A 26292-nucleotide genomic window follows, 5' to 3' on the forward strand; every position below is an offset into this window, starting at 1 on the left:
AGTATTTTTCGTTCGTTATTGTTTTAAGCTTACTAAAAAAAATTGTTTTCAACTTTTTAGTACGATGTTCTTTAAAAGCGTATTTTTTAGTTATTCAAACTATATTTATTATTTTGTTAACCCGAGTGTTTTGCTCTTATCTATGCGGTTACAAAGTGGTAACTAAATATACGGTGTCTTGTGGAGCAAAAAACTCCAAAGCCATAACATGTAGGTACACGTTTGAGAAAGCATCTTGCAACAATGTTGCAAATAAGCTCGAGTGATTGGATCATTCAACAAATTAACAACTTCATTCGAATACCGGAATATACAATCTAAAACACCAATAATTGAATAGAACTGGCCGATACTTGATGAAAATCCATATTAAAACTCATTAATACAGTTTATTGTATGGTTTTCACTATAGGTTTACAAAAACCGCGACACGCGTTTCGCTATACAATAGCTTTCTCAAGCGTTAATAATTTATTAACGTTTTACAAAAACTTCGACACGTGTTTCTCTGTACAATAGTTTTCTCAAGCGTTAATGATTTATCAACATTTTTGTAAAACCCTTTATAGTGAAAATCATACAATAAACTGTATTAATGAGTTTTAAAACACTAACACTTCAATATCATCCTTGAGTTATATTCCACTTGTGTCATTGGTTTTTTTATTTTGCTAGCCCTGCCCTAATAGGACTCTGCTCACTGTTTTTTTCAACTGCTCCGTAATAGTACGGGAGCTAGCAACGTTTGGAAAACAAGAATTTCAGAACAGTAGGTTTTTTGATATGCTGTCTTTCTTGCTCTTTCGGTTAAAGTCCGGGTTATCTGGCTGGCGGTAGTGGTTGCGTTTATTAATGCGCATCTTACCTGCATAGGTAAAAATCCTTTACTTTAAAATAATTTTTTAAAGCGTACTTTTTGATTTTTTGCCTTTAGATAGATTCACCAGACATCAATTTTTTATTGCCAGGCATTTTTATTGTTGTTAATTATGTGCCATACGCGATTTTTTTAAAATAAAAAATTCAAAGTATTATTGAATGTCTGTGATTTTTATATCATGTTCTTTGAACATAAAATAATCTAAAATTAATTTGCCAGACGTTAATTTGATTGTTAAGTATTAAATATAAATAAAAAAGTAATGAAAAGTATTGCGGTATAATGCTTGTTATTGCCGCAGCGTATCGGATAGTGCATAACAGAAAATTTTAAGAATGAAACAGGAAATAATTGCAAAAATATATTACTTACACTCGTTCTTGTAAATACATGTTAGAATGAAAAAATTTTAACATCAAAATGAAAATATAATTTGAATAAGCATAAATTGAAAAGAATGGAATAAAAACTATATCAAGGAAGGTTCATAAAAAATCATCATCATCTTCCACCTCACTGTCAGAATTATTTGAATCAACGTCTTAGAATTTGTCATTGTCTTCCAATATTCCATCATCTGTAACGAAAAAATTAAAATTCCTGTAATTATTTTTGTTCGTTATATAATAATTCAGTTTTTCCATTCAATACTTACTTTGAATAATAACATATTTATCATCGTTTATGGTCCAACCGGAAGCAACTGGGGATAAAGATGTCAGATGTTTTCAGTGCACATTTCTCCATAGCTTAGTCACATAACGAACCCTTAATAAATGTTGGAGCAATTCTGCTTTACAGTGTGGCAAATTGGATGAGTCGATGTTTCAAAATTTTAATTTGTTTTCAAAGTTTTCATCGAATTTTCTAGACTGGAAAGTACCTACTTGAAAATAGATGAAATCGAACATAATTAACATTCGAAGAATTTTTAACTCCATACATTTGACAAATAAACTTCTCAAGGGTTACAACAAAGGTAGTTTCAAGTATTTCTTCGTCATTCGTAATGGTATTTTGAAAGCAAGTTGATATTCGTTCGATTTTTCTAACATTTTAAAGGGTCTAATTTTGCCTTTTCTAAAAAATGCTGGCCATTGTAACAAAATTAATAAATAAACATCACAAATAACGTAAACATAAAACAAACATGTGACTTCAGACTGACGCCATGTTGTCCATTTGCCGATGCGCTGCCGTCGCTTTCTATCTGTCTTGCACTTTAAACTCTCTCTCTAACCATAAGCATTATACCGCCATACTTTTCATTAATTTTTCATTTATATTCAATACTTAACAACGGAATTAACGTCTGTCAAATTAATTTTAGATTATTTTATATTCAAAGAACATAATATAAAAATTACAGACATTCAAAAACACTTTAAATTTTTTATTGAAAAAAAATAAAAAATCGCGTATGGCACGTAATTAATAACAATAAAAATGCCTGGCAATAAAAAATTGATGTCTGGTGGATCTATCTGAAGGCAAAAAATTAAAAATTACGTTTTAAAAAATGCTTTGAGAGTTAAGGATTTTTACCTGTGCAGGTAAGATGCGCATTAATAAACGCAACCACTACCACCAGCCAGGTAGCCCGGTCTCTAACCGAAAGAGCAAGAAAGACAGCATATCAAAAAACCAACTGTTCTGAAATTCTCTCTCGAAAACGTTGCTAGCTCCTATACTATAATACATACAGCAAAAGAAAGACCACAAATCCTTTCCTGCCAAAATGACTATCCTCACCTCTAGCACGCCGGCAGTCTGTAAAGTCCGTATCCCCCATGCCCCCTCCCGGGTTGAGTGCCCTGAAGTAGGAGCTTCCCCCCCCATTTATTTAGCGAGGAGAAACTACTACCCCACTCCATCCACCCCTGCTCTCCGAGCGGTCCTCAACTTACTGATGAGCACTTCAGCAAGATTGACATCTGACCTCTTTTGGTCGAAAGTCAGCCTTTAGGTGCTATTCTTTCGCGATCGGTAAAAATTGTTTTGTCATGACTATTCCTAACTGAATTTTTGCATGGGGGCCCCCAAAAACTAACTGGCGGCTATTGTTATTAATGTCGGGCGTTCCTCAGTGAGTCTAAGGCTTCTGGAATCGCGATCGATTTGTTCTGCAGTGAACTTGCTGAAAGAAAGTCTGATTATAGTTATACTTACCGGAGTCACCTTACGGCGACTCGTAGGGGCGGTCTTTGGTTCTGCTTTGTCAGCCTTGGATGTTTGTCCCTTTCTCGGAACCTGAAGGTCATCCATATTCAACGCATCGTGTAGATCGCGTAGCGCTGGTTTGTTGTGCGATCTGATTCTATCGAACACGCTTTCTCTGTGTTCTCTCATATACACGTCCACATATTGCATGTCCAGGTCTAAGTCTCTGTATATATATATATATATATATATATATATATATATATATATATATATATATATATATATATATATATGATGTGTTGTTCTTCCGGGTGTTCATCCGTTGGGTAATATTCGATAGTCGACGTTTCGCCATCATCTCAGATGGCATTATCAAGACGAGTTACTGCTTCGCCTCGAGAGGTGTAACACCTCACGAGGCGAGAGGTGTTACACCTCTCGAGGCGAAGCAGTAACTCGTCTTGATAATGCCATCTGAGATGATGGCGAAACGTCGACTATCGAATAGTACCCAACGGATGAACACCCGGAAGAACAACACATCATATTCTACCATCCGTGAAAACCGACATTGTAATATATATATATATATATATATATATATATATATATATATATATATATATATATATATATATATATATATATATATATATATATCCGTGTGCAAATTTTGTCTGAAGTGATATAACATTATTTTTGAATATAACAGGTTTGAACTTTCATTGTTCAAATAGTGTCCTAGGAGAAAAGAATTAAATGAAAAGTGAATCGAGTATTATAAATACTTAAAACAACAGCACCAAAATATTCGTATGGGTAACATGAAAAAACAACCAACATCAAAAATAAACAAAAAATAAATAAAATAAAAAACACTATGATATTTAAAAAACTAAGAACGGTAATTTGTAAAGAAAACAAATTATTGTGATCTGAAATTAAAATAAATGAGCTGAACAATGGGTAATTTGTCAATAATATGCAAACAATAAGAATAAAAAATATGAAGATGAAAACATGAAACCAAAATAATGAAGATACATGATATGAAACAATGATAAATAAATAAAAATGAAAAAAATGAAAAGAGAGATTCCAAACCATACTATACTTCACGACACTCTTCGATTATTTAAGTCTACAATCGTCCTCAAATGAAAACTGACTACTATTTCATTTTTATTTTTATTGATTTCATACAATTCACATTTCACTTATCGTTTGAACTATTTATCAATTTATTTTCATTTCAATATTTTGATTGATTCTTATTTCTCTGTGACAGTCTCAACTGAAAAAGTTGGTGCTCTTACTTTATTATTCCAAATAACTCAACTATTGATATGACTGTTATAAATTTTGCTCACTCAATTGGATAAAATTCTGTTCTGAATTTGCAAATTGGATTGCTTTACAAAATAATTATTTTTCATTTCTGTTCATAATTTATTCACAGAATTTTCATTAAACTTGCCCATTTTCATACAAACATATGTCGGGAAAGACACAATATAAATGTGATCTTATCATTGATTCTTTGGCAACATCGCCGGAAGCAAAAAAGTTGTTATGTTCAAATAATATACACCGGTCGATGCAAAAAAAGTGCTAGACATGTGAAAAAATATACAGATGGAATAAATGTAGAAAGTGAAGCGAAAGGAAGCAACATCATTTGTAAGTGAAAGAAATCGTATTTTACTTTTTTTTTAAATTAATGTCTCGCGAATATATTCATCCTAGAGACATTATTTCTGGTGGACGCCAAATGAATTGTTTTTGAATGGACTTAAAATTGTCGCTAAATGTTAATATATATATATATATATATATATATATATATATATATATATATATATATATATATATATATATATATATATATATATATATATATATATATATATATATATATATATATATATATATATATATATATATATATATATATATATATATGTGTGTTCAAGAAGAAGGCGGAGTTTTTGAATATTTACTCGATATTTTGTAGCTCTCTATTCGCCAAAACAAAGACATATTTTGTACTAGTGAAAGAAATAAATATTTCCACATAAGTCTCTCATTTTCAACTTTAGGAAGAAAGGTGATATGAGCTTTGTTGTTGAGAATGTTATTACGAATCGAAGTGCATGATATAATATAGGGTACTCCCTTAAAAAAAAGTAACATTTCATGAAATATTTTGAAAACGCGACTGTCTTTTTTTTTTGTTTTCTGCATCGAGAAAGCCATTAAAAATAATATTAGTTTTCCTATTTAACTGAATTCGTAGCATCAATAATAACGTAGTCATTATTGATGCTACGACTTGCTTTGGAACACCCTGTATATGCCACTATATGTGTGGACCTTTCTTCAACCTGTGTTTCTCTTCTTGGAGGTTACAGTAAATAACAGACGGCAATTAAGTGAAACTTTTTGGTATCTGTGGAGCTTTTTGTAATGTTTATTGCCTTCTTCAGGAGAAAGGAATTGGCCGCAGTGGTAGTGCGCCCGACTCACGATCGGAAGATCGTGGGTTCGATTCCTGCCTCGACCAGATATTTTTCTCGAGAGAATTTATCTGGTTGAAGCTAGGATGATTCTGCAAACGTGTTAGGAATCATACGTTAAAAGGAATGACCTCGTTAGTCCTCAGATCGCACAAGTTTCTCCACTTCTGAGAGTTGTCGTTCGTATAGGGGCGACAGCTGATTAACGGAAAAACCGATTTTAAACAGACAGGTTTGAACAGAATCTAATGAAAACATGGGTGATTGCAGCATTCTTATATATGTGTATGTGTTACACTTAATAAGTACTATGAAATGATTCCATGTGATATACTGCCTTCATAGGAGACACAGCCATGCCCAACGGGCGCGCAGAGCCTTATTTTCAACGTCAAATCAAAGTTATAAATAATGGAGAAGAAGTTCCTGAAGTTAGGAATTTTTCATTGTAAATGTGCTCATGTTTCAGAATCTTTTTCAAATTCCTTAATTATTGATCTTGAGTTATTGTCGAAACATGTGATGGTTTCTTTTTTTATCTCAATTTGTTGATAACGATTACATTCGTTCTTGTGCTGTAAAATTATTCAAATGTATTTTTCTACACGTACCTAACTAGAATTCCATGAGCTACTGCAACTATTTTCTTGAGTCTTGCCACTATTTTACTTGAAGTTCAACTTATTCACCATAATAATATGTACCTTATGTTTTTTAACTAACGCCGGTTATTTTCGGAATCGTACGAGACTTGAGTCCTGCTTTTTTATTTTCGCAGAATCTATCACACAATTTTTTGAGTACAGCTGCGGACACATGTCGTGTAACAATATATCTTTCACAATAAATTCACGTAATATGGATTTATCATTTATTCTATCGGGGATTTCACATCATATTATATCATATTAGACAATGAAAGACCAAAGTAATGAAATTCTTGGATATAATGTCTACTATGCATCACTTGAATACTGTATTGCAATCACGTCTTCAGTCAATCAATAATGAAAATGATCCCCGTTGAAGCAAATCTCAGTACCCAAATCAATTTTTTCTTAAAAAAAACAATTGTTTTCTTGCCAACGTTTCGAATTTAATTAAATTCTTCTTCAGGGCTCTGTAACAATGAATTTTCATCAACATACCTTCCACAGAACTCATACGATTATTATCGTTTCAATTTCACAAGAAATATTGGGTTTTTAATTAAATTATTCACCGAAAAGTAGTTTTTTCGTGCTAATAATATTACTGTTTTGAAAGCTATCAGACATATCAGATACATATTTAAAAATAAATAAATAAACAACATTGCAAACAACCAAAATTTCCGAGACAACACCAACACAAAACGACATGAAACAAACGAATGGCTTTATCTGTAATTCTCCTAAGGTGGTGTCTGTTTTTTAATTAATGGCAGAAAGAAAAAAAAATTACAAATACACATTAATAAAACATATAGATACAGCATATAAATAGGTAGGGATATAATAAAAATAGGTACATAATAAGCAGTCATTAGACTGCTTGTGCGTAATATTCATACTACTAAATATAAACTTTGTCACAATAGCGTGTTTGGCATCATAGTTGGTAGATATAAGTATTTTGTCATATTCGGTATATTGTCACAATCATGTGTTTGGGTCATATTCGGTATATTGTCACTTTCGGATTTGCTTCATTTCAATAAATTATAAAACAAGGTACGCTCATTTTTCATTATCCATAACTTAAGCTTACTTTTATAATAATGAAAGCTTGAAATATTTTGAAGGTCTTCTGGTATCTACGACCATAATCTGGGCGCGACATAATTTGTGTTCCCTTGGCCAATTGTTTTTTCACTTCGTGGAAAAAACAGTTCATCATTTCTTCTCGTATTGTGAGTATGCTGATGATACTTCCGTATTATTTTTCCTTTTTTTTTAAATACGAGAATTTTTTGACAGAAAAGTTAACAAGCATCCATTATTTGAGTTTCTTTATATAGACTTTCAGAAGAATAGCTGATATTTTTTTCAAAATCCATTTCTGTAATACGTTGATCTTGTCTATGAAACAGTCTCTCACACCACCCCATCCCAAATTCCATATGTCAATTGTGATTGTGCCAATACGAAATAAACTGTTTTAAGATGTTTTGGATCTAAAAATGCTTTAAAATATTTGAATTTTGGAAGTATTCCTCGTATTTCATTCGACAGATTCTTCATTTGAAGGTCCCATCTAAAATGCCGATCTATTCCAAGATATTTTATGGATTGGGCTTCAGAAATTTTTGAATCTAGACCAACATCAATATCTCCCAAATATGGCAATCCTAATGACTAGGAACAGAATGGTAGATAACAGCTCTTATCTAAGTTGAGAGAAAGTTTATTGTACTGAAGTCATTTAGCTATGTTGAAAAAAATTATTTTCAATATCTTATTGAAGTTCATTCCAAGTGTTTGCTTTGTAAGTAACAACAGTATCATCTGCAAAACTAATGATTTCCCCCAAACTATCTATGTTAAAAAGACTATTTATGTATAGAATAAAGAGTACTGGTCCCAGAACAGACCCTTGCGGAACACCATAAGTTATTTTTCTAGGACTACTACATACCTCATCAATTCGCACCTGTTGCGTTCGTTCTGACAGATAATCTTTTAATATATCATAGACGTTTTCTCTAATCCCATAATATTTCAATTTAATCAATAACTTTTGGTGACTAAGTGTATCGAAGGCTTTCATGAGGTAAAAAAAGATACTTATTGTTGGCACTAATTTATCTAGAGAACCGTAAATTGATGTTGTAAACTGGTGAATAGCATCTTCCGTTGATTCTCCCTCTCGAAAACCAAATTGATTTTCAGACAAAAGATTGAATTTATTCAGGAAATTTGTGAGTCCGGATTTTATTACATGTTCCCTAATTTTTCAAATATTGGAAATTAGTGAGACTGGCCTATAAATCCCTATTTTCTTTTTTCCCCTACTCACATATAACGGCTTGACAATAGCATGAAAAAAGGGTAAATTATTCCGGTATTTTACTTATGAAATTGAAATATGCAGTATTAAGGCTATCGACATCTCTTCTAGTGTTAACACGCATATGACGATATGTATCATTTCACTCAAAAGTCTTTTGGATAAATATAGTTGAACATCTAGAATAGTTGGATTTTTGATATGGAATTCAGAATAAGAAATGGCAATTGCTCTTAATGCTCTTGAGTAAAATCAACATTATCAGGAATTTGAAATCGAGAGCAATTGCCATTTCCAATTTCATAAAAAAATCTCCAATTAATTGAGAATTACCTATTAAAAAATAGAGCCCTTATTAAAAATTATTAGAGAAGTTTCTCCTCCCAAAATATAGGGGTGAAACCCAAATATCCCAAAATTCTATTTGTAGAAAATTTAGTTGATGAACTTGGAATGCTACTCAAATGAAAATACAGTTGGAAAGCATTTTTTCTCGAAACAAAAAACAAAAACACCATAAGAAATACAATCCAATATAGTGTACAAATTGAACTGTTAAAGCTGTCACAAATGATATGTTGGTCAAACCGGGCGGTATCTTACAACACGAGTTTCACAACACATGAGATAATCTAAGAAACTGAATATAAAAAGCTCCACAGCTCTCGTTGAACATGAAAAAGAATATGGACACATATTTGATTTTGATCATCCAACTATTCTAGATGTTCAGCCATATACATCCAAAAGACTTTTTAGCGAAATGATACATATCCTCAAATGCGATAGTGTTGAGACTAGAAGAGATGTCGATGGCCTTAATTCTGCATATTTCAATTTGATAAGTCAAATACCGGAATAATTTACCCTTTTTTCATTCTTTTTCTTCCTGATTGAAAAACAGACACCATTTTATCAGAATTACAGATAAAGCCATTCGTTTGTTTCATGTCGTTTTGTGTTGGTGTTCTCTCGGAAATTTTGGTTGTTTGCAATGTTTTTCATTTATTTTTTTTAAATATGTATCTAATATGTCTGATGGTTTTTAATACAGTAATATTATCAACATGAAAAAACTACATTTCGGTGAGTAATTCAATTAAGAACCCATTATTTCTTGTGAAATTGAAACGATAATAATCGTATGAGTTTTGTGGAAGGTATGTTGATGAAAATTCATTGTTACAGAGCCCTGAAGAAGAATTTAATTAAATTCGGAACGTCGGCAACAAAACAATTGGTTTTTTTAAGAAAAAATTGATCCTGTTACCCAACTAACTTTTTTTCACAGCAGTCCAATGAAAGACCCAAGATCTTGTAATATTATTCGAGTGAGATATTTTCGCTATTGTAATCTTAACTCATGGAGATATGCAAAGAACGCGGGAGAATCCGTAAGATGTTCTGAGAGCGGAACCTGTACAAAAGTGGCAATTTACATTGGATTTAAATCGTTGTAGCTATGTTCTTTGGGAAAGGCCTTCTAGGAAAGTTTGTTCCACAAAGATGACGTTCTCCAGGTGAGATAATTCTATAAAAGTGTAGTTCGAAGAGCATTGAGCCGATCCTCCAAGCGATGGACACCTATAGTTTGCCAAGAACGTGTGACATATACAGTATCTATAAAAAATAACTATCTTTCTTCGATGCACCAGACTACCAATTAAAATGTTTTTTTCAATTAAGCGAATGGCTATATCCTTTAAAGAATGTTAACAGTCTGAGGATGTGATTAGGGACGGGGGGAGCTCCATACAGTGTGTCTTCTATAAACCGTGTTTCGAACTGAATGAGGTGACAGAGAAAGTAATTTCTGATAACAAAATTCATATAATATGTGAGTAGTAGAATTGTTAGTCTTTAACTTGTAGTACGTAGAGCTGTTCTTTAAAAAGTTGCACTAGTTTTTAATTGTAAAACTTCAGCCAATACAGTCGATAATATCAACCAATTCTAGAGAAAATACCACATTTTATGCTGATTAAATCAAGGTATCACTTGTTGAAGTTATATGATCATTCTACCTATTTTTCCACCTTTCACAAGTTGAATATAATCCACATACCAAAAAAAAGGGCCATGTGAAGCATTCTTGAGTTTTTTCGTTCAATTATTCCGTATTTATAATTCCTGATGGTTGTAAAATTATATTTGCGAGTTAAAAATATTTGAAATCATGTGTTCTGGAATTAGTTGATAAGATAGTGGAACCGGTTCCGTTGCTAACAAAAAATGAAATAAGTAATCGCCGTATTTTGGATGAAGCTGCACAAATAAAAGTTTTAGGCACCTTTGCTGTAGAACCTTTCCTTCCCATTACTTTGCATTTGGGCACTCGGCGATTTTGACAGAAGAGTTGAATTTTGTGAAACAATGACGGATTTTATAATGCAAAATCAAGTATTGAAGATGAATAGATAAAAACCAAGATGAGCAAATATTTGTGTTGGACCAGTTTTATAAACTTCAATCTAGAAGATTTATTACGAAATTTCTTTCATTTTCTAATATGAATTTTTTTGATTCTTTTTTGAACAATGACTTATTACATATATTTCTTATCGCTTTCGGTATTGTATTATAAAGTTTTGCATCAGTGAAAAAGTATGCTCTTTGTGATATTGATTTTTTCACGATAACTGGGTGTGTTTTTCACGATGTCGAGTGTTATACTTGTGATTTCCGACTAGTACTTTATTTCAACTGAAGTGATATTTTACATTTGTACAAAAATAATATAGCCGCCGGAGATCCATAACAGAATAATATTCCTTGTTCAGTCGATCTGTTGGAAAGCGTATATTTTTCGAATAGATTAGTTTTGAAAATCTCTTCTGAATAATTTCTAATGAATTTAAATGTACCCACAAAACTGAGCACCACGCTGTAATACCGTTATCTCAAGTGACTTTCCACTATATACAGTGCTTTCCTTTGATGTCCCCCCCTTTAATTTTTGAACGGTCAACTCAAAAAATTTAAATTTGGGATAATGAAATTAATGCTTGAATACTTTATTTTGAAGTGAAATTGACAGATGAAACTTTCAAGATGGTGACTGGGCGCCAATATCTCTACAAATATTTATTAACTACCGTATATCCAATATTGAGACAGGTTCAGTTTCATACACCTTTTGCTTCAAATAGCCCCATAAAAAAAGTCCAAAGGTGTCCAATCTTGCCAAGGGGCTGGCCATTCTGTAGGACCACGGCGGCCAATTCAACGACCTGGGAAAAGTAGATAGTATCCAAATAGTTTCTCACTTGTCTCGAGCAATGTGGTGGTGTTCCATCTTGTTGGAATACAATTTCCATATCGAATTCATTAGGATTCGCTTCGACGATTTCAGTAATGACAGGGTCAACAGTAGTTTCCAGCATATTCAAATACAGTTCCCCTGTTGAATTTTGATCAAGAAATAGAGGTCCTACAATATGGATTCCTAATATTCCTGTCCAAACATTAATTTTTTCTGGATATTGGGTATGTGTTTCCCGGTACACGTGAGGGTTAGTGTCACTCCAATAAACATTACCGTTTACAAAAAAATGTACATTCGTCACTAAAACGAATATTGTGGAGATAGGTAGGATGCCTTGCAATGGTTTCCATCATGATTCCGCAGAATTCTGTTTTTCGATCAGGGTCATCTTCAGTTAATTGGTTTACCATTTTAATTTTGTATGGATGATACCTATTCCTCTTCAAAAGTCTCCACACAGAATAAGTAGACTGTTCAGGATGTACTACCATATCACCAATTATTTGCATGTCTGTTCTTCCGGAAGGAACGGATGACCTGGGGGCTTTTCGTTATGTACACTACCGGTAGTTGTGAATTTAGATACAAGTTCCCTTTCTACTAGTAAAACCGAAAACTAAATGAGATTATTCTAACTGAACAATGATGTTCATTGTCGTATCGACATTTTTTTGTCATTTGTATGAACAAAAAATAAGTTATCAAACCTCATCGGGTTGTGGGAATTGCCATATGGTAGATAAAAATGAATATTTCTAGAAATATCGATATTCATGTGTTGGTCTTAAGGAAATTATTAAATATTGCGCCATTTTGTAGTAGGTGAAGATATTAACTTCATATTCTAGGGTTGTGAAGTATTCGTCAGGAGCTTCAAAATGATATGTCACAAGACCTCCCTTTCCGTTTAATTTTTTTTTCCCAGATGGCGCCCAGTCGCCATCTTGAAAGTTTCATATATCAATTTCACTTCAAAATAAAGTATTCATGCGTTAATTTCATCATCCCAAATTTAAATTTTTTGAGTTGACCAGTTCAAAAAATAAAGGGGTGGGGGACATTAAAGAAATGCACTGTATATTGAACGAAACTTCGCATTGCAAATTGGTTTATATCAGATTATAACAAATATGAAACAGTTTTGAAAGTTTTTCTGCCTTTTTTTTGTATTATTCGAAATGGAGGCGGTAGAGCTAATAACGAAATCTGACAATTCTAGTTTTTGGCACATATTTCATCTCTTATCTCTTATTCTCGATCTGAAAATAGATTAGGTATTCTAGTTACCTAAAATAGGAAACTTTCGTCGAGTTCAACCGACCTTGTAGGTCTTACCGTTTCCAAGAAGGTAATAGTGGGATCACTTAAAATAAACGGCGTATAGCGAAACATATGTTGCGTTTTTGTAATATTGTTTACTGAAAATTTCCGCAATAAAGTGTTTATTGAATATATTCAAAACATATTCAAGAATTATACAGCTTTGCTTGTGGTAGTGTAAATCTAGCGAAAATAATTGTGAACTGTATCGGATTGTTTTCAATGAATTCGTACTTAGACGAATCCAAACAAATATTTCCTGTATGGATTTTATTGAAAATCCTTTGAGCTTAAGTGCCACATAATTCATTTAAAATTTCTATAGATTACCCAATATCATCTTTGTAGACCTTTTGATTCCTATAAATCAATTACTACCTACTTTCGGCCTGGTTTCTTTAAGCCCATAAGAACAATGTTATACCTTTGTCCGTAAATGCAACTTAATATACTAAACCTCTTACATGTTCCTTTAAGGCAAAGTAAGGTCACGACGCATTGTGAAATAATGAACTAAATTGCAAATTTAATATTTCAAATGCTTTGGGGTTATTTCGCATGATTAAGTTTTATAAACTATAAACTTAAGTAAAATGTATTTGGGAAAATGGATTTTTGGAAGTATATTTATCATAAAAATTTTTGCCAACCAGTAAACTGTGTTTGTCCAAGCAATCACTAGAAACTTTTGAATCAATCTTGTAATTTCACTGCAGTGCTCGCCAAAATGTCTAAACTATATTAGAACCATTTCTATTATTAATTTTCCAAAAAATCATTTTGTTCATAAAATTAGGTGCACTGTCTACGATTCGAAATGCAATAGACAAATTTCATATTTACATCACATAAGAGATACTCAAAAAATACTCATTTGATCCGAGTGTGGAGTACGCATCTTCATTTATTTGAATGTGGAAAGGTTGTTGAATGCATGCCGCCTATTTTAAACTATCAACTGGAGAGAAATATTTTTCATCAATTCTTTTCTTTGTAGAAGATTGAATATTGGCATTTGTTATTAGCTGCAATTTACTCTTTTCACTCAATTCAAGTTGAGTTCTATCATTGATTTTCTGTACGCAAAGTAAATATAACATAAACAAACTATGGAATAAGTATATAGCAATATTCTTGAACTATGTCAAAATTCTCAATATCACTCTTCAGCCATCTTAAACATGTGTTCTCATTAAACCAATTAAGGAAAATGTACTGCTGGCGGTACCAAAAACTAGTACTCGTTCAATATTAACGTTTGTTGTGCAATATTTACAAAAAATGTATCGGTTTTTATTTCGTTCGCGACCATATACAGTGGAATGTTGTGGTTATTTTATGTTGGTAAAAGAATGTACTATTAATAAGTTTTCAAATCCCAAAAAATATCATCTGTGGTTTCAGCTATACGGAGAGCTACATAGCAGTGCGCCCAGATAGTGGGAGAATATTTTTGTAAAAATTCGTGAGCAATCAGATCAGCAAATATAATCCCTTCAGATATTTTTTGGGCTACCTTGAGAATATTGTATATAGTCATCGGCCATACACTCACAAGTTCAAGCATTCAACTACTAATATTATTTTTGACAAAGGAAGATTTCAATACTAAGTTCAGTTATGAGAGATGTTAAAGGTTAAATTTATTCACAAATAATAAGTTTTTGTAGATCAAAAGTCTTATTGATAATGTTATTTAACGTAACTCACACATATTGCTACTTTGAAGCTTCCTTTATGTACTCGTGATGCATTGTTTGGAAACTTTGATGCAGTAATGTGTATTACTGGAGTTTTTTCCCAACACCAAACCGTTATTTCAGCACCTCGACACGTGTTTCGATCACCAAGTGATCATCTGCAAGATCAAACTTCTTTCTCTTGAAGATGATCACGTTGTGATCGAAACACGTGTAAAGGTGTTGAAAAACGGTTTGGTGTTGGGAAGAAACTCCAGCAATAATTTTTTCCTTTATGTATCGTTCACTTTGCACTAAGAAGAGCTACAATTAGGCAATAAATTGTAGCTTTTCAATGTATACAGAAAATATATTTACAGAAAATCTAAAGAGTTCTTCAGAGGTCAGTTGTCAAAGTATTTGAAAAAATAAGTAATATTTTTCTTGATATCTGATGTGATCAATCAATCAATCAATCGATGAAGAGTAGGTTACTTCGACATAAAATAAAACTTGAAAAACTTTTATGAAGAATATAATTTTTTCATGAAATCAATAATAGAATATTTATTCACGATGATAATATAAACGTCTTTATCATTTACATGCTGCAATTTTACATAAAAAAATGAGAAATATTACAATTTGACACTTTTTTTTTTTTTTAATATACTTTATTGTCTGAAGAATAAATTCTTATTGACAAAGCCTTGTGCAAAATATAAATAACATATACATGAAATCACAAAAGTAAAATCACTAAAAGTAGGTTATAACATGAACTGAAAAGAGACATGTAAATAATAACAAACGTTCAGGATATAAGAACATGGTCAACAAATGTAAATAAATCAATTTAAACTGAATTGAATGAAATGAAATCAATAAAATACCGTAGATATTACAGTTAGTCTTCTCAATTAAAATTATCATCATAGAATTCTGCTAAGCTATAATAAGGTCTCCCAGAGAGCAAGTCTTTCAACTCTTTCTTAAGAGCTCTAAGGTCATTTATGGTTCTTATAGCTTGAGGAAGGTGATTGAACATTTTAAGACCGTTGTAAATAATGGAATCTTTAACTAGCGACGAAGAAAAGAAAATAAATAGCATTTAATAATAACAAGTCACTATTGATTGCTGTTCCCCTTAACACATATTATTTGGATGGCATTATATGCATGATGTACTTAAATTTGTGCTGAAATTCTTACTAACTGCATGGCCATTTAATGCTTAATGTTTATTGAGTTCTTTCATTATAGGACTTTTTCCAGAATTTCACTGTATGGTAACCACGCAAAACGTTCCCATGAGAGCTCTCTGTATTTCGTAACTACACTGCGAATTACCTACTTTTAATCCCGAAGGTGAATATTTTACCTGTGCAAGAAATTTATAGGAGATTTAGTAAGTTTCAGTTATTTAACCAGGTAATATAAATTCATCTACTAATATTTAAATAGACGATGTTTTGATTCCATTGGACTTTTGCTGTGGTTGTAAAAGTTCATGTCTAAGATAATACCTAAAAATACCTGAATAACCTTCTATTTATGCCAAGTAAGGGTTTATCGAAAATTATGCGATTCAGTATAGGAGACAAAGAGATTTGTGACATGATATATTACCGTCACTTTCGAGTATTTTCTGGAAATTCAATGGAAATGGATGTCTCTTCTGAATAATATGAAAACAAAATTGGACTTACTAGCTGAAAAATTTAAACTACGAAAAAACTTTCATTTAACGTAAAAATAAATAAGTATATTATTGTTAGTATGTTATTGTATAATAAAATTTTATTACAACGCTTTCCATTATATTTACATAAGTTAACTTTTTTCAACTGATCAAACATTACATCTTTCAGATCTTTCATTTCCACCGTGTGAGTTTCCAAAATAACAAAAATTAATCACTCCTAAAAAACATAACCCCTTCAATTCAAACAAAAAAGTAAAATACAGTTTGTTGATTTCATTCAAATTAAATAACAGGAGAATTTCATTAGTTCGGACTTCCATTGTCTAATATGTTATAAATTGATTTGAAATTCCTGAAAGAATATGTAAAAAATTAAAAAGATTAGCTGAAAAATAACAATTATATCAACCAAAAAAACTGAAATTGCAATGAAATGGAATACAAGCTACAATGAAAAAAAAATATTACCAAGAAATGAAAATTGGAAATTTAAAGATTCCAAACCCTTTTACTTCACGGCGTTTAATTTTTAATTTTCATTTCTTGTCAATAACTTTTTTAATTTTCATCTAGTATTGATAGTTCTTTTTTTCATTTTTTGGTTGTTGTTTGTATTTTATTTCATCGCAATTTCAGTTTTTCGCTTAATATAATTGTTATTTTTTAGCTAATCTTTTCAACTTTTTACAGATTCTTTCAGGGATTCAAATCAATTTATATTATATTAGACAATGGAAATCCGAACTAATGAAATGTACGACGAAACATTGTCAAGCACCTTCAAACAAACGTTGATAACAAGAATTGTGAACTGAATCCTAAAAACAATAAAATATTTTCCAAGTTGCTTCCGGGGGTCAAGCCAACTGAAATGTATGAATTAGACAGCTGCTAAAAATTGGGTTATGTTTGCATTGTTAAGTTTATGACTCGGCTCATACTTATACTTGAGTATGCATAATTTCAAATAGGTAGGACTTCACACCTATCTGAAAGTTGTAGCTGAAAAATAAAAGAATCAATTTTTGATGCACTGATGCACTGAATTAGTTACACCCCTATCATTGGAATTTTTTCACGAAGTACCAAGAAATGAATATTTTGGTAGGAAACCCTGCAAAGCTACCTTTTCAATAACACATATTTAATGTTAATTCATACATTGTCCAAAACATACAAACTGTGCATCACATGTGACCAAATTTCTATAGTCCTATTGCTTGCAAAGTAAAACGCACATTTAATATGACACCCTGAAACAAAATATATCTGCATTATCAAAACTAAAAAGTTTTGTTGAAATTGTGTCACTAATATGTTGAGTCTTATTTTGAAACAGGCAAGTTACAGGCAGCTGAAATTTCAATGTGGAATAAAATTGCATTTTATTTATATAACTTTTTTCGATTTTCGTCAAATGATACTATTCGTGCGACTACTACTTTTTCAGTTATTTTTCATCTCTACTGGCACAAAAATTGATGTGAAATGAAGCTATTTATTAAAAAACAAATGACGCGGACTTTACTGGCCACACTCTATATCAATTTCAACAACTTCATTTTTTAAGAGGCTTATATATTTCATCGAATATCTCATATTTCATGCTCAGACCCCATCTCCAAAAAAAAACCTGGTAGCACACGTATTCAGCAAAATAGAAAAAAACACATTCAAACTATAAGTTTCTAAATTTATCTCCAAATTTCATCTTTGATGTGGCAAATTCATTGTTCAGTTAGTTAAAATTTTAGGGTTTCTGAATTATTAAATATAATTTATTGAAAACATTACTAAATAATAATAGCATCGGGAGAGCAGAAAAACAACCTCGTGTCGCGAAGGGTAGCCTACCCTACCACCACCCAACACCGTGCGGCAACATAACGCACCGTAGCAATCTTCGGCGGTCATCATCAGCTGTTAGTGCACGTGAATCACCGAAAGCGAACGGTAACGTTTACAGTCTTCGGCTGCGTGAAAACGTCTCACGCGCGAGAGAGAGAACGACTGAGACCCTCTAGAAGCGACCCTTGAGGGTGGGAGGGTGTCACGTCAAGCTATCACGCGGGGACCGCGGTCCTACCTCCCTCCTGGCCTGCCCTGCGCTTAGTCGCCAGTCCGCTCTCACTTCTCTGGTTGTCGTATCGATCCGCCGGACAAAGGAAACTGACCACCAGTTCGCAAGAAACTATTCTACAGTGTACTTAACCTAACCTGTGCTCGGCAGCGATTGAAAAATCGCAAACGCGGTAGTGTTCAAGGGTGCAAGCGCGCGCGTTTCCAACTTCTGTTCGGCCGTTACGTCGTGCATTCGTCAAAAGTTTGTGTGAGTTTGTTTCTAAAAAGTTTTCGCTTTATGACTTTTTCGCACTGCGCACTCCTTCCCTTATCCGATTGGCAGCCGGAATAGTGACACGTGCTCTCATAACAGGTGGAATAAACATTTGCGCGAGATGTCCACTAAAACTAAACGTCCCCTGCGTTCGCTGTCTGCCCACGAAAAGCTGGATGCCATCGGCAGAGTGCACAACGGCGAGAGCAAAGCCTCGGTTGCGAGAGACATCGGGGTGCCGGAGTCCACGTTGAGGGGTTGGTGCAAGAATGAGAGCAAAATCTCGTACCTCTCAAGGCAGTCGAGCCCCGAGACAGACGAGTCTCTGGAGCAGTCCAATGCCAAGAAGATAAAAATCGAGGAGCCAGAGATGCAGCCGTTCGATCTCAGTCTCAAAATCAACGGCACCAGCTATTCGCACGACTCGCCTCTGGATTACACCAAGAGCGATTCTCCCAATCGCTCTCTGAACGTGACTGATAAGATCGACACACCTAAGACCGCCATTCCCGAAAGAGACAGGAACAGAGTCGAGCTGGCGAGACTCAGCGCGGAACTAGGTCTCAACAGACCCGAATCCCTGCCGGCAACGACCTCTTCGGCCAATGTAGCAGACCTCGTCATGGTGGCACAGTGGAATGCGGCGTTAATGCGGAAACAGCAGAGTCAACTCTCCGTTGCTACCAGTACGACTCCTCAGGATGCCGTCGGAGTTGCTTCGACTTCTGGGGGTCTGCTGGCTATCGCGGAAGAGGAGAACAGACAACTGCCCAGGGAACAACAATCTGTAAACGAAACCGTCTTGAACTGGATTAAGTCCCAGCAAGCTTTGATGCACCCCCCGCAAACTCATTTGGTTCCTAATGGATTTTCAACCCCTTTGCCAAACACGAGCAGCCCTGGTGCGAAGGGACCCTCTTTCAGTCACAGCTCGTTGATCTTGCAGTGGTACGAACAAATGTTCAACCATCAACTACAACTCTCCGGACAAGACGATAGAACAATTCTGTATCAGCAGCTGACTAGGAACACTCCTGTCCCTGTTCGACACGTTTCACCAACATATCCAGTTGATCAAAACGGAGAGAACTCTTCCGCCAACAACGTCAGTTCTGGTTTCGGCCACAGAGCCGGCAATAACAAGACCAGGACCGTCTTGGACAATCTTTTGAACAACAACAACATCACCGTCAAAGAAGAACCGCACGAGGAAGACACCATCACCCGTGAAGAGGCCATGGACTACGGGGAGAAGTTTGTGAGATGGTTGGAGACTTGCAGTCATCCCTCCGTGACCGCGATGCATATCATGCAGATCAGAGGGTTGCTGAGCAACCTCAAAGGCGCGGGAAGCAGGCAGAACTGCGAGCTGCAGAATAAAACTAAGGTTAGGAGAAAGTGAGATGTAGACTAAAGTTTTTTTGTTGAAAACGAGGCTGTATAGCTGGAAACCAAATGTTTAATTTAAGATGTTATTGTCTCATTATGTAGTTTATGCATAAAGTTTTCCTGGCGTTCGGTTGATTTTAAGCAGAATTTTGTGGGAGGAACGCCTATAGTTCCTTGATTGTTACCTGTATGGGTAGAGCCTTCGAAGAAACGATAAAAAGTTCCCTGATGCCAGTTCAGTTTTTTTTATAGGACAGGTATTATTTGAGCACAGCTTTCCAAGTTTTCTGCAATTGAGTTTTTTTGGTAACGAAAAATTCTAATTTTCAAAATCCAACATATTTCAGGTTTTATTTTTTGAACATAAAATTCTTTTTGCAAAAAAACAGACAATCAGATATTAAAAAATATTAACAATGAAATTGATAAATTTTAAGATATCATAAATTTATTTTTTGAGAATTTGAAAGCTCGAATTGGTTTTTATAAATATTCATTTTATAAAATATTGAGATTTTGTATCAACCAATAATACACTTATAATATTTAGTTATGCAACAAAAAGGAAATGTGCAGTCACGACATATACACAAAAGATAAATTTAGGTTTCATCAAATGAAACAAATATTTCAGATTACACGAATTCGAATTCAAAAGTATCAAATAGCCGGTTAGATCAGTTTATCACACTTGTGCAATACATAATAAAAACACAAGGTGTTATTCCAGAAGTGATATAGATTTGAAATAAATTTTGACTGATTCAATTTTGTCAGTTGGCTAACACTGAAACAGGTTTTGAATTAACCTGTCTGAAATAACCTAATCAATTCAATTAAAAGAATGTTTCTGGAATAAGTCATTATATTGATGGATGCATTTTGGTTTTAGATCGAGTACAATATTTGTCACATATACTCTGCCAGGAAAGTAGCCACTAATTTTTTGAACCGGTATATTTTAATTCATTTTAACATCATTACCTTTTGTAGAAAAATGCAGGGATGATTTTCATATATTTCATAATTTCAAAACAAATATTTGAGTAGGTATCAATTTTTCAATCCGGTATATTTTAATTTGTTATGATTTTTTTCTTTTATGACATTTTTCTCAAATTGTCACATATATTGATTTCAGTATTGAAATTCCACCTATTTGTTGTGATTCTTCATACTTGACATTTTTCTTGAATTGAGTCTTAATAATAATGATCTACGCATCACTTAAAAAATATAAAAGTTCAGTTTTTTTATATGCAAGAAAAAGTAATCGTTTCTTATTTTAGCTAGGTACGACTTTTTACACATCGCGAGTTCTGAAAAAAAGGTGTTGTTATTGGTATTTATTCAAGTTATAGACACATTGACATACTGAAAGTAAGATATTCTCTAATGGAATTTGTATATTTTATACGGTGTCAGTGAAAATTATCAAATACACCCGGTAAATGGTATGTATCATTTTGCAAGAAGATATGCTGAACGAAACTATCAAATTTATTATTTTGACTGAAATATATTACAGTTCTTTTACATATTTTTGATCTACGATCAAATTTTTGGTCTAATGAACCTATAATGAAGGCAAAAATAACTAATAAACCAATAACTCATTTCATATTTTCAGTTTTTTTCTTTACAACATTGTAACCATCTATAATCTTTCCTCGATTCTTCGAAAGGCTCTCCATTCGCTGAGAGTTTTTGTGTAAATATATTTATTCTGATTGGGTTGATGTGCACCAGTGTTACTTTGCACAATTTGAAAAGTATCTCGCCAAATTCAACGTGCCAAATGATTTTTTTTGCTCAAGCTATGTACCTAGATTATATAGTTCGGAATTTTTTTTATATGTGTAGCTAGCGAGATGATCTCTTCGATATTATTTGACAAACATTTCCGTACTACCATTTTGCTGCTACTACTCAGTATTTTTTTGTGAGATCTCATTTCGTACAGGGTCGTTTTTTAGAGAGTTGTATTAGTGTTGAGTTGTGATTCATGTTAAGTTGTATTTTAAGTTCCCTTGTATGAGATATCGCTGGTGTTTTTTGTACATTGTAAAAACGACGAGTATTTTTTTACCAAAATAAATAGTGTAATATTTCGTATGTCTTTTATTTTCTAAGTGAAAATGTTGAAATTGTCACTGGATTGGCCTACTTATTTTTTATGTCATAATCTATGACACAGCGAGAGATTTATATGGTTTTCCTTAATAAAAATTATTTCAAAATAATTGATGTTAGGTAAGTGCAAATTTTTATTCAATTTAGTCAAACTGGTTATTGTGGTGTAGGATTTGAACCTCTGATGTAGAGTGAATCTTATAAATGTATTTGGTTGGTCAATAAACCCCTGTTAAGCTAGCAGAACCACTTTGAATTTAATTATTTATTTTCGGGCAATAATTTTAGGCGGTGCGTCCTGGTAGCTTTACCAAGAAGCTGGCAGAACCGAATGAAAATCCATCACTTTTTGGAAACTTGCAATGATTTTAGACTCCTGTATCACAATATTGAATTTTTTTTTGTCCCTCGTTTGAATTGAATATTTAGCTGATTAACGGAAAAACAGATTTTAAACAGATTACCACAGACACGCGAAAACATCGGAGATAATTTTTCGAATATATTCTTTAACAATTGGCGAAAAATATTTTGAGAATTTTTATTTCATTTAAGACCCTCCTTTGCCGACTTCAGATGCGTTTTATTTTTTTAAATAGTGTGTTCTGCTAGCTTTACTGACTGGTGAGCTGGCAAAACCAAATCAAAATCCATCATTTGGAAAATTTCAACTTGCAAACAAGCTCCTTTATTACGATATTGAATACTTTTTGCCCCAGTTTGAACTGAATATTTGGGTGATTATAAGAGACACGCGAAAAAATGATATGTTTTTTCGAAAATAATCTTCAATCATGGGCGAGATAGAAATATATTGAAAACTTCGGGTTCATTTCTAACTCCTATGTCTCCTTTGTCGACTTCGAATGCGTTGTATTTTTTTGAATAGTGAGTTCTACTAGCTTTACCATCAAGACGTCAATTTTAACGATACATTTTGCTCTTCATTTGCCAACATTCGCAATATTTCGCAAAAAAATATTTATTTGCACACTTTTTTGTTTGAACGTCACTAAAAGACATTAATGCTAAATCTCAGCTCTATGATTTGATCAATTATTCATATCTGGCCAAGTTTAGATCGGATGCAGTCCATTCGAAACAACTATTCTCATATGAAAATTGGATTATTCGAAAATAACTTTTTTCGATAGAGTTGATACTTCAAACATTCGTTATGAATTTGAAACAGATATTTTTCACAGAAACGCTTCACAATAAAAATTTTTTAAAAAAATTAAAAAAAGAAAAGTTAAAAAAAATGAAAATGAAAACAAATATTCAAAAATGAATGAAATAGTAAGAGAAAAATAAAAAAAAATAAAAAGAACAACCACTTATTACGACTAACTAAATACTAACCTTTATAAATAAATAAGAATGTATTTTAAATCTAGAAAATATCAAAATATTGTAGAAATTTTACATGTTAAAATTGATCAACAAATATACAACGCCATTTGAACTCAACACATACACAGAAACACTTCACAACGTAATATATGAAAGATAATTATTATGTCACCATGCAAGTTTCACCACGTAAAACAAAACTATATAACGCAATTGCGTGTCGCATCGATTTTCGTAGGTCCTGAACTTTTTTCGTTTGCATTCTTCTTTTCCTCTTTATAATCCTCTATTTTACTCACTTCACCTTATCAATTTCTCTATTTTTAAACAATGTCAACAAATAAAAACAATAAACTCTGGGGAAATGAAAAGTATAGACTTGTAACATTAAAGAAATCAAAACTGTTCCTCAAACGGATTTCTACCTCAAATTTATAAAACTAACTCAAACGAATAATGGTCCCAGTTGAGTTCGCTCTCCTTTTTATTAGGGAATAGCCTCGACGATCTTTTTATAATTAACCACCAGTTGAACATCACCCTATCACCCTCTAATTTGTCTTGTAACAGACGAGCGTTTAAATAAAATTTATTGCCTCCATTAAATTCTGTTCATGGTTCGAAAATTATAACAGGAAGTTGGATTGAACAGGATAACTTCAATTTTTTAACATTTAGATTTTGGTAATTCGTGAAATAGTAATTATACAAATCTGATAATAAAGGAGGTATAAAAATACTTGTGAGAAATAAAAAATAGGAGTTAACTTAGGTTGAAATATATGTTGCGATAGTAAATGAATTTATTCTCTTTTTTCTTTGATAATGACACTTTAGATCATGACGTAAATGGTAACGTCACAGGTTGAAAACATGAAACCCTAAAACTTAATATCCCATTCATTTTATGTAAAACTAAATGATGCAATTGCGTGAAGTTATTTGCAAAGTTCAACTACAACGATACGTCAAAAATCAGTCCTCAATACTAAGTTAATATTTCTTCCTATTCTGGATACCTCCAAATTTCCTGTTTTTGAATATAGAGTTATTTTCTCCAATCTCTGAAGTTATTGGCATGATGATCAAAAGAGCTTTTCGAATCTGACTAAAGCACCAGCTCGGTTAAAACGGTCCTCTATTTCTACCGGAACATGTGCAGAAAAAGTATTTTACATCAGGTGACTTACTTACCAGTAGGTGACTTACTGACTTATTACAGTATGTCTTGTTTTACGGATGAGGGAAGGACGTAGGAACTGGAAAATAAACGAGTAATGTAATAACACAACAGACATACTTACATCGTATGATATTTCAATTCATTCTCTCTTCAAAATGTTTCATGAATAAATTAAATTACAATATTCATTTAGCAGATTGAAATAATATTACCAATTTTAGTCAAGCAAAATATATAAAAAATTATAATAGGGAGTCTTTTCTATAGTTTTCTAATATTTTTCATGTACTAGAGTTGTTAGAAACATGTATTTTATGAGATAGGTATCAATACATATTAGGTCCCATAAAATAAAAATTACCAATTTTAGTTCAGAAAAATATATGAAAAATTATAATAAGGAGTATATTCTTTAGTTTTCTAATATTTTTCATTTACAAAAGTAGATAAAAACTTATATTTAACAAGTAAAAAACCTAAAGATTATTAATAGGCATCAATAGATATAAGGTATAATAAAATAAAAATTATCAATTTCAGTCGAGCAAAATATATAAAAAAATATAATAAGGAATCCAATTATCAGTTTTCTAATATTTTTCATTTACTCAGGTTGATAGAATTATGTATTCTACAAGTAAAATGACCTAAAGATTACTAAGAGGTATCAATACATGTAAGGTCCAATAAAATGAAAATACTAATTTTAATTCCGCAAAATATATAAAAAATTATAATAAGACATATTTTCTATAGTTTTCTCATATTTTCCATTTACTTAAGTTGATAGAAACTTATATTTTACAAGTAAAATAAGGTCCAATAAAATGAAAATCACCAATTTTAATTCAGCAAAATATATAAAAAATTATAATAAGGAGTTTATTTTATTAATTTCCTTAGTTTTTCAATATTTTTCATTTATAAAAGGTGGTTGAAAAACTCTTTTTGCAAGTAAATGTGCCTAACCTGTGTCAATAGACAGATGAAATAAAAATTACCGAATCAAGTCAAGCAAAAGATACAAAAAATGATGGTTAGTTTTCAAAAAATTGAAGTTGGTTGAAAAATTTATTTCGCAAGTTAAAGTGCTTAACCTATGTCAATAGATATAGGTCCAGATGAAATGAAAATTACTATTTTCAGTCAAGTAAAATAGTAAAAAAAACGTAATTGTTAGTCTACTTTACGAGTATAATTAAATGACATTCTCCATTTACTACGGTTGATTAAAAAGTTATGTACCTATATGTGTAGCTGTGGATATTTTTCCTAATAAATATTGGAAACGAGACGTATTTTTCTAGTTGGCTATGACTTTGAATTATGATAGTTACTGGACAGAATGAAATAAAAGCAACTTTCAAAGATCATTTTTCATTT

At 32.4% G+C, this 26292-nt stretch overlaps 2 protein-coding genes across 2 annotated transcripts in view; both read left to right on the forward strand.

Annotated features, from left to right (window-relative positions):
* The window catches only part of lobo (coiled-coil domain-containing protein lost boys), a 511805-nt gene that overhangs the window by 284485 nt on the left and 201028 nt on the right, over positions 1-26292 (forward strand). The window lies entirely within an intron of this gene.
* On the forward strand, positions 18437-22351 carry LOC111515247 (uncharacterized). The gene has a single exon (XM_023171474.2). It carries the CDS (start codon positions 18973-18975, stop codon positions 20251-20253), a length of 1281 nt encoding a protein of 426 aa, XP_023027242.2. The 5' UTR covers positions 18437-18972; the 3' UTR covers positions 20254-22351.

The sequence above is a fragment of the Leptinotarsa decemlineata genome, unplaced genomic scaffold (assembly GCF_025532065.1).
Source record: "Leptinotarsa decemlineata unplaced genomic scaffold, Ldec_3_MD MMD2_tig00078422_RagTag_RagTag, whole genome shotgun sequence".
NCBI lineage: Eukaryota > Metazoa > Arthropoda > Insecta > Coleoptera > Chrysomelidae > Leptinotarsa > Leptinotarsa decemlineata.

Excerpts from the sequence above, each read along its gene's own strand:
- LOC111515247 (XM_023171474.2), top strand. The coding sequence starts at position 18,973 with ATGTCCACTAAAACTAAACGTCCCCTGCGTTCGCTGTCTGCCCACGAA.